This window comes from Hipposideros armiger, unplaced genomic scaffold (genome assembly GCF_001890085.2).
Source record: "Hipposideros armiger isolate ML-2016 unplaced genomic scaffold, ASM189008v1 scaffold_43, whole genome shotgun sequence".
In the NCBI taxonomy this organism is placed as follows: Eukaryota; Metazoa; Chordata; class Mammalia; order Chiroptera; family Hipposideridae; genus Hipposideros; species Hipposideros armiger.
The window spans coordinates 3115650-3125710 of record NW_017731393.1 but is presented as its reverse complement, the minus strand read 5'-3'; the positions used below and the strand labels follow the sequence as shown (position 1 = coordinate 3125710).

The following is a 10061-nucleotide window of genomic DNA, read 5'->3' as shown; positions in this document are numbered from 1 at the left end:
AAATGGGGGCAGGTGAAAGGTGGTACATGAAGCAAGCAATGAGGACAGGAGGTGAGAGCGCCTCCGTCCTCAAATGGGGGTCTCACCAGCCCCACAGCAGCATGCAGGAGTACGGCAGGGCCTACAGGACTTCCTAGAACAGCGGTTCTCAACCTTCCTAATGCCGCGACCCCTTAATACAGTTCCTCATGTTGTGGTGACCCCCAACCATAAAATTATTTTTGTTGCTACTCTATAACTGTAATTTTGCTACTGTTATGAATCGTAATGTAAATATCTTTCTGTTTTCTGATGGTTTTAGGCGACCCCTGTGAAAGGGTCGTTCGACCCCCAAAGGAGTCACGACCCACAGGTTAAGAACCGCTGTAGAACCTTCTGGAGTATGGAGAGACAGCATAGGAGAGGCACTGGAAAGTGCAATCAGAGGGGGCCTGAGGGAGGGACAGGGCATGCCCAGGTCACAGCAGGCTGCCAGGCACCACCTCCAGGCCTGCTCATCTCTCTCACCAGGAGCCCCAGGCCTCCTGCACCCCCAGAATGCTGCCCAAACACCCCTGCTCCATCCGGGCCTTGACGCGCCAACAAGCTCTCCCGGCCTGGCTCCCAGGCTGCCCAACCATCCCAGAGCCCCGCCATCTGCCCCATCCCTGCCTCACACCCCTGGGAGGGTCTCTGGCTGGGGCTGAAGAGGGTCGGAGACCTGCTGTCTTGAGGATACCTCTAAGGCCAGGCCACTGAGCCCTCAGCCACTGCCCCCTGCAGGGCGGCCACCTGTTCAGTCTAGCCAAGCTGGACTCAGGAGAGGTGGACAGAAGTTTGGAAAGAAGAAACCATTCTTAAAGCAACTGAGAAACGTGAGCACATCTGTGGGAAGGCCCAGCGCCCGTGGGAGGGCCTGCTTATCCCAGGAAGGGAACCGCCTTGGCCCAGTGGCCAGGGGACAGGTGGACCCATCAGATGCCACGCCCAAGGGGGGCTGCCCAAGGACTGCTCACGGCCACAGGTCCTGTAAGACCTCACTCAGCCCCGCTGCCCACAGGCCCTGTCTTGCTCACTGCTGCTGGTGTGCAAAAGGGCAGAATGAAACATCTTGAAATTCTCCTGAGATCGGTTTTCAGTAAGTCCACACTGCATTCATTTACTCATTTCACAGAGGTTTATTGGGCTTCTCCCAGGTGCCGGGCAGGTTCAGAATAGTCAACGTAGAGGACCCAGCCGGGCCAGCCCGGGAGAAGCTGAAGCAGAGCAGCCCCACACACAGACACGGGTGCTGAAAACCACCCCTTGCTGAGGCTGCAGGAGGGCGTGGGAGGGCATGGAGGAAGGGCTCAGCTCCCTCTGAGGGAGGGTGGAGCTGGGTGGGTTGGGCCCAGGTGGAGGTGAAGGTGGGAGAGGAGGAATGAGAGACCAGGGGACGAAGAAGGGCTGAGGGAACAGTACGAGTGGAGGCTCAGAGGCAGGTCCGTGCCTGGGAATTCCCAGAGCACCAAGAGGCCAATGGAGGGGAGAGCAGCAAGACAGGGTCAGTGGCCAAGGAGGGCTCAGGCCCAGGCAGCCAGGTCACGATGAGGCAGAGCAAGGGCCCACCCAGCACATACCTGTGGCTCTGTGACCCTCTGCACCAGGTGTGTGGCTGGCCCATCTCCTCCCAGAAGCCTCAGGAGGCCCTCCTGCAGGGTGGAGCTACCTGCCCATGGCAGTCTCAGCATCAACCTCTCTGGGCACTGGGAGGTGTTCTGCCCAGAGGGAAACAGAGGCTGTGCCACCGCACGCCCACCCACCAAGCCCCACACACAACAATGCTGGGGAGAGGTGGGGGTCTGGGCACGCCTCTAAGCCCTCCCTTCCACAGAGACAGCCCCAGTGAGGACGGTCTGGGAAGCAGGGAGGCCACCCGAAGCCCAGCCCTCCCCTGGCCCCAGGCCCTTGCCAAGTTGCTCCTGGATACCAAATGGGCCCAGTTCAACTTGTCCCTCCTTTTCTTTCCCCTGCCCGCCCCCTGCTGGAGCTGTGAGAGGGCAGGAAGGAAGGGGGGGGCAGGCCTGGCCAGGCCCAGTGGCGTGGGGAACAGCCCTAGCTCCAGCAGTGTCCCCCACCCCCCATGGCAGAGCCTGCCAGGCCCACTCCGGGTGAGGCCTGGAGCTCCCCCATGTCCCATGGGGTCTTGGCCTTGGGCCAAGACTCTCACTGCTAAGCCCTGGGACAGGTGAGGACAGGATGGGTTCTGGTAGGAAGAGTCAGGTCTAAGGTGAAGCCCTGGGCTGGGCTTCGGGTGGCCTCCCTGCTTCCCAGACCGTCCTCACTGGGGCTGTCTCTGTGTCCCAAAGGCCAGCACTACCCCCACCCCCCACCCGGACTTTGGGTCCGTCCTCACCTGCACAAGAGACTATGGGAGCCAGATGGGCCTGAGCACCTTGTCCAGTGTTCTGGGATCCCGAGGTGTGGCGTGTAGCCTGTCAACACAAGAAACACAGCAGATCCCCGGAGCACCTGAGGGCACTGACAAGGCCCCTTTTCCCAGCCTCCCTGGGGCCAGAGGGTGCACATCCAGGCTGACGGCTGGGCTGGGCGGGCCCACAAAGGGGACCAGAGGGGCCGGTCTCACATCTGCCCCAGACCCCTCCCACACACACCCCACCACCACCACCTCTCCCCAGCCCAAGGTGGCTTTTCATTTTCTAAGACTCCATGCGGAAGGGGCGGAGGCGGAGGGCCTGTCCCAGCTCCTTTGTGGGTGGGGGCAGTACAGGTCCTTGACTGGCACTCCCCAGAAACCAAGGAAGCAGGGCTTAAGAGTTTGTCCAACAAAACCTGCGACTTCCCTTGCCCCTGCCCAGGAGGGGGCACCCCCAAGCCCCCCCAAACCTCTCAAGAGACCTGCCAAGCAGGAACCTTCTCTCCCAACACCTACCCCCAAAACAGAAAGGCAAGGAAAGGAAACAATTTGCTAACTCAGGGGTACCCTGCGGAAGGGGAGCAGAAAAGTGGCCCACCACTCGCCTCGGCTGCTCCAGCCAGGTCCGGCTCAGGGAGAATTCCCTAACGCGCCTGAAAGACCCCTACCCAGGGTGGTGAGGGCCCAGTGCAGGTGCTAGAAAGCAGGGGGTGGAGGCTGGCTTCCCCCAGGTTGGGCAGTTCCTGGGCGGTGCAGCCCCCACTACCCCTGCCCCGGGCAGCAGAGAAACCGCCAGGCTGGGAAAAAGAGAACAGGGACTACATTCACGCGCTCCCTCGGGGTCTTGGTCTCCTGGAGCCACAGGGCCAGCGGGAAGCTCATGGGGCAGAGGGTCCCACCAAGGCCACGAAAACCGGAGGGGAGGACCCAAGCCGGCTACCCCTGCGCCCGCTGGGTCCCTCTGGGTCCCGGGTGGGGGCGCCTTGCCCTGAGGTTCACTTCGGGGGGCTTGTTGCCGCGCCGCCACCGCCGCTGCTGCGAGCAGTCTGCCCTCGCCTTCTCCGGCCCGGCGAGCTCCCACCTCCGCCCCGGCGCGAGCGCGGTCTGCGTCCCGGGAAGAAGTTAGGCGGCTGGTGCCCGGGCAGGCGGCACACGGGAAGCCGGCGGCGGTGGCGCCAGACTCGGGCTCGGCTCCCGCCGTCCTACAAAGTCCCCGCGACTGCGAGGGCGTCCCGTGGGGGCTCGACTCCCCACACGGGTACAGATCGCTCGCGACTGGACGCAGGCCGCGTCCCGAAGGGCAAGGCGGACCGAGCAGAAGCGGGACTTGCTCCCGACTTCGGGGACCCCAGGTCAAGGCACTTCCCGGCCCCGCCGCCCCTGAGATCAAGTTGCCAGCCCCGCACGGCGCGCAGCTAGCAATCAGGAGAACGCGGCAGCAGGGCGGGCCAGGGCCCCCACGGAGTTGGGGAGTTGCCCCGCACCCCTAAAAGCTTCAACACACATTCCCGATTGAGAGTACGCACTTTCTGCGTCCTGGCGCCTCCGCGGTGACTTGGGCAGCAGCGCTCGCGGTCGACGAAGGTGGCTCAGCTCGGGCGCTCCAGTCTCGACGTTCCCGGGGCAGAGAGCAACGTCCGGGGACGCACGGGACGGGTGCGCCCGGCGGCCAGGGCTGCGCCCGGCGAGGCAAGCGGCGAGAGGGGAGCGCTCCGGCGTTCAGGCAACAGCTACCCCTAGTGGGAGAGCCGCCGGGGCCGCCGCTGCCCCGCGCGGGTGCCCCGCGCCCCGCACCCTGTGCCCCCGAGTCTGCTGGGCGCAGGGACCGCGCTGCTTTCCCCCAAATCACCCCGTCTCCAGCGCCCGACGCTCGCCAGCCCGCCGGCCCTGCCCTCCGCGCCTCCCCGGGGGGCGGCCGTGTGCGAGGCGCGAGTGTGAGCGCGCGCGGGAGACGAGCGGGCGGGCGGGCTCTGGGAGGCGAGCGGCGCCCGCGGGCGAACGAGGAAGGCGGCGGAGACCCAAAGTTGCCTCCTCGCGAGCCCGCGTCCCCCGCGGGCGGGAGCCAGGGCCAGCGAAGCCGCGGCCACGGACCCGGGCTCCCGCGGCACCTGGGCAGCGGCCCCGCACGAGCAGCAGCGGCGGGGGCGGCGTTGGCGGCGGCGGCGCGCGGGAAGCGAACCCGAGCTGCGGCGAGGTTCGGCAGCCGCCGAGGAGCTCCGCTCAGGTGAGCGGCGAGAGGGGTGTGGGCCGGGGCCAGGCTGCCAGCACCAGGGCCGCGCCAGCGCTCGCACTGGCTGAAGGACCTCCACGGCGGACGCCTGGGTCCCTGCTCCAGCGCACCATCCTGGGCGGCATTCCGGCCGGGGGTCCGCAGCCCGGGAGAGCTGGCTTCTCGTTCCGGCCCCCTGGCCGGGGCGCCCCGCCCTCCGGCCGCCGGCGCCCGCCCCCGGCCCATGATTTCTAAGGCATTGGCCGCGCGGCTGGGGGATCCCTCCGGGCTCAAGTTGCAAGGGGGCGGGCCCTGGCCGGAGGTGGAGTCTCCCGCCAATTGAAGCCTCCGCTATAAATCGAGCTTCCCGCACAGCCGAAGCCCAGATGCCTCGCCAGGCCGCCCCGCGGTTGGTGGTTGGAGAAGGCGACGGGTCCCAGGGGGCTTCGGGGGCTGCAGCCAGCATGCTCCGCTCCCTGCTGCTTCACTCCCTGAGGCTCTGCGCCCAGACGGCCTCGTGCCTCGTGCTCTTCCCGCGCTTCCTCGGCACGGCCTTCATGCTCTGGCTCCTCGACTTCCTGTGCATCCGCAAGCATTTCCTGGGCCGCCGCCGCCGGGGTCAGCCCGAACCTGAAGTGGAGCTCAACAGTGACGGCGAGGAGGTGCCCCCCGACGACCCGCCTATCTGCGTGTCCGACGACAACCGCCTGTGCACGCTGGCGTCGCTGAAGGCGGTGTGGCACGGCCAGAAGTTGGATTTCTTCAAGCAGGCGCACGAGGGCGGCCCGGCGCCCAACTCCGAGGTGGTCCTGCCGGACGGCTTTCAGAACCAGCACATCCTCGATTACGCGCGAGGAAACCGCCCACTGGTGCTCAATTTCGGCAGCTGCACCTGACCACCATTCATGGCGCGCATGAGCGCCTTCCAGCGCCTGGTCACCAAGTACCAGAGCGACGTGGACTTTCTCATCATCTACATCGAGGAGGCGCACCCCTCCGATGGCTGGGTCACCACGGATTCCCCCTACAGCATCCCGCAGCACCAGAACCTGGAGGACCGGGTCAGTGCGGCGCGAATGCTGCAGCAAGGCGCGCCCAGCTGCCCTCTCGTCCTGGACACCATGGCCAACTCCAGCAGCTCGGCCTATGGCGCCTACTTCGAGCGCCTCTATGTCATCCAAAGTGGCATCATTATGTACCAGGGTGGCCGCGGCCCGGATGGCTACCAGGTCTCTGAGCTGCGCACCTGGTTGGAGCGCTACGATGAGCAGCTGCACAGCGCTCAGCCTCGTCGAGTGTAGACAAGCAACGGACAATTGACTGAACTTGGCAGTCCGTGCCTTCGAGCCTTCGAAGCCCACGTGCAAACGCCCCAAACGAAGTCAGACTTGGCAAGGGCCCAGTGACACAGCTGTGCTGAGCCACAGATCGCAGGCTCCTTCTGTGTCCTCAGCCAAACCACCTGAAGACTCTCCCCCACCCCCACTCTGCTTCTGTGACTGTACTTCGCCTGTACCTGCCTGGCTGGTTCTAAATCCCCTTCTGAGTGCCGGAGCGGCGCCACCCTTTGCCTGTGTGCCCCTGTACTTGTCCCGCAGAGGTCCCTGCTGTGCTCCCTCGCATCCCCTCCCCAGATAAAAGAGACAGCGTGCCTTTGGGCGGGCTCAGCGGCCCCCAAGCTGGCTCTGGCTGCACTGTCGCGCCCAGAGCGCAGCTGGGTTCCAGCAGCCATGGAGCTCGCGCAGCTCGCCCTAGTTGCCTGGCACCCACACCTGTCGCACGGGGAGGGGATGCCCTGTTGCTTTTGTGTTCTGTCTTGTCCCTGAGTTGGGGGAGGAGGGTGGGATGGGAAAGGGTGGGCAGGGTGTTTTCCCCCCTTACTCTGGGTGCTCATGAGCTCCTCTGCTGATGACGAACTGTCTCTAACTGGTCTTGACCACGAGCTGCTTCTGAAACGCAGGGGGTCGCAGCAGCGCCTAAACCCAGTGGGGGGGAAAGTGCTCTGGGTTTCCATGAGGAGACCACCGTAAACAGGGTGGGAGAGGTAGATGGGGGACTGCTTCAGGACCAGAGAAGAACGGCTGGAGAGGCACTGGCGAGGTTCTCAGCGCCCCCGGAACAAGGAAGAGGCTGAGCCTCCGGGGAAACGGGGTTTGAATGGCAGAGTCCAGGGGGATGGGAATGGAGAGAGAGCCTGGGGACCCCGAGTGAGGGGCCTGTTAGGCAGAGCTGCTGATTGCGGGGCCGAGAGGTGGGGGCCTCTGACTTGAAGGCCATTTGGTGAGTGTTTTGCTGGAAATAGTCCCTGTATATAAACTTCTTTTACAATAATAAAGGCCTGTAGTAAACTGCTTTCGGGTTGCCTTTGGTCCCTTTATTTTTCCTTCCCCCTGAATAGCCGCTCGAGAATTAAACACAAATCTCTCCCTCTTGTCCCCATAGTGACCCTGGGGGGAAGGGTGGCTGGAAGGAACGAAGCAGGCTGGGGCGCGGGAGGGGGACGAAGAGGGAAAGGGCCTGGTGGCGGTGCTCGAGGCGCGCACACATGCATGCACACACCAGTGGAGGCGAATTTGGAGTCAGGAGAACAGCGAGGAAGCCGAGTCTGGTGGGGTCCTGGAGGGAGGCGGGAGAAACATGGGGGTCCTCACTTGGCGCGCGCGCGCACGCACGCACGCACACACACGCGCGCACACACACACGTTTCAGCTGCCCCTGCAGCCGCGCATCTTAACTTCTCCGAATGTCCGACCGTGTGGGGAGGGGGGCGGTGTGGGGGCCACGGGGCTTTGGACCAGGTAGGGCTGGGCTCCCTGACGCCGCGGGCGCCTCTGCACACCTGGTTCCTCCCTAGTCCCCTTCCAGCACCTGGCTTCTCCCTCGCGCCTTTGCCACACCTGCAAAATCGTCTCCCCACCCCCATCTCCCAATCCCTGCCGCGCCGCTGGGGTCTGCAGGAGGCCCTATTGCAAAGCGCACGGTGGCAGCGGGAGGTGTGGGGGGAGACGGAGGGCGGCCGTGCAGCGCCATCACTCTGACAGCAGCACCTACTGCGGGGCGGGGGTGGCGCGCAGTGCGCCCCCCTCCGCTGGATCCCACTCCTCCTGCGCCTCCTCAGCTTTCCCAAGTTCCAGCCAAACCTCCACCATCCGCAACGCGCTCGGGGCTGGGAAGCTAAGGACAACCAGGAGGACGAACGGAGAAAGAGGGGCGTGGCCGCTGCCGGGACTGGAACTGGGGAGGCTGGGGTCGCGGCGCTTGGCAGAGATCCCCGCCCGCAGTCCAGGCTGGGTGCCCCACGCAATCCCCGTCTCACTCTCTCTTCTGCTGCTCCCTGGGTGGGGGCTAGTGACACCTGGAGCAAAAGAGTGGGTGGGGGGAGACAGCGGAAGGAGCAATGAGGCTGGAGTCCCCGGACCCGGAGTTGGGGGAGCTGGCCAAACAGCCCGGGCCGGGGAACCCAGCACCGTCCGGGTGGGGGGAAGGGAGACGGAGCGAGAGTGTCGGTGAGCGTCTAGGTGTGAGCGCGCGTGCACTTAGGAGGTGTCTGCGCGGGTGAGTGGGGTCACAGCAGGCAGGAGCGAAGAGACAGGCCCGGTTCCACCTACGTCGCCTCCAATTCCGCGCCCAGCCCCAACGCTGCTCCTCCGTGAAAACTTTTTGAAACTGACACCTTGAGCTAGGGGGGGAAAAATTTTGGCTTTAAAAGTATTTAAATAGAAAAATAACTTTTAAGAAAAAATTGGCACGGATGGCATTTCTGCATCTCCTTCCCTCCCCCTCCTCACCGCGCGCCGCTTCTCACCCGGTTGCCCCCAGGAGGAACAGAGGAACCGGCGGGGACGCGACGGGGTCCCGGGGAGGGCCTGCCCGGTGCTCCAGCCCGCGCCGGTCCGGGTAGGGGTTTGGTGGCCGGGAGGAAGCGGAGGGCGGCCCAGGACAGCGAGGGGCCCGCCGCGGAGAGCCACAGCGCGCTCCGGCGCTCCCCAGACCCGCCCGCCGCTTCGGGGTCCGGTTGGACGCGCAGAGCGACCTCCTGTCTTCACGGAGCTGCGCTCCTGGGCCTCCCCGAGTTCCCGGGACCGAAACTCCGAGCGCTGGGACCTGCGGCTACAGCCACTGCCCACGCGGCCGGCTTCCCGCCGCCCCAGCGTAGTTCCTGCACCCTCCCGCGAGCAGCAGCACGTCTCTCCTCCCTCTCTCTCTCTCTCTCTCTCCCTTTCTCCCCTTCATCCTTCCGTTTCTTTCTCTCTTCCTTTTCACTCCTTCTTTTCTTGTTTCTTCCTTTCTCTTTCTTTTCCTATAAACGTCCCCTCCTTATGAAAATAATGCTTGCTCATTGCGTGTGCCCTTTCAAACTTGCCTCTCTCCCCGGTCCCCCCGCACGTCCAAAGATATATTTTAAAACAAGAGCCGGGTTAGCCTTTTGTAGCCTGATGTTAACTTTTTATTCCCGGAAGCTGTCTTTCCATGTAAGTGTCTTTGAAGGGCACCAGGCCACATTGCCGAATGGACGCCAGAGGTGCTCCCTGCGCTCCAGGTGTGAGGGAGATCTCATTACCATAAATGAAACGCTCCAGCAGCCCGAGCTCACAGCTCTGCACCCTTTCCCCGCTAGCATATGTCTTAAATAAAATTGCTAGGTCCAGTCGCGTGCATGCCTTTAAAGATGTCTGCTCTGCCATATTTTGCTAAACAGCCTTCCAGGAAGTCTGTTTGATTTTATTGTTTTGTATTTTCCCAGTGCTTTCTCTTCTTTATTTTTAAATGAAAAAGGTGAAGGTGATACACAAAATGCTTCTCAATATTACGTTTTACATACAGGAGAACATAGAGCAGAAAGTGCCAAGCCTCGCTTGGTGCAGGATCTTTCAAACTCCAAGGCCAGACCCAGCAGCGGACCATGAAGTCAACTTATGAGATAGAGCCGAGCATTCTGAAGAACTGAAATAAAGTCGGTACAATATAAATACATTTCACCTAGGGTAACGACAGCTTTCTGAAACTTGTTTCAGTGTGTGTTTGTGTGTGTGTGTGTGTGTGTGTGTGTGTGTGTGTGTGTACAAGGTAGCTGATGTAATATGTATTTCTCCTGAGGGATCAAAAATGTTTGGAAATGCTTGAAAGCCACTACTGTAGAGACTCCATTCTTCCCTCCGTCTGGGTCAGTCCCTGTGAACTGTGGGGTGTTTCCTTCCAGACTCTGCTTCACCCACTGGCGTTCTCAGCGACAGGTCCCACAACCTGGATCACAGTGCATGGTGTTTGATGATGGCCCCACCCACCTCACACACTTTTCTTGTGCTAGTTCCTATCCTGGCACCCTTTACCCATCCATACATCTAGTCCAGACAGGTCTGTGCCTGCAGGATACCTTGTGCCAGGCACCATGGGATGTCTGAGCCCCCTGCCCCGCCTCCCCAGGGGAGCTCATCTCTGCCCTCCAGGAATGCTGGG

General features: G+C 62.9%; 1 protein-coding gene across 1 annotated transcript; it reads left to right on the top strand.

Moving 5' to 3' along the window:
• Positions 1–4566: 4566 nt before the first annotated feature.
• On the top strand, positions 4567–6950 carry DIO3 (iodothyronine deiodinase 3). Its single transcript, XM_019639241.1, has one exon. It carries the CDS (start codon positions 4991–4993, stop codon positions 5903–5905), a length of 915 nt encoding a protein of 304 aa, XP_019494786.1. The 5' UTR covers positions 4567–4990; the 3' UTR covers positions 5906–6950.
• Positions 6951–10061: the final 3111 nt, after the last annotated feature.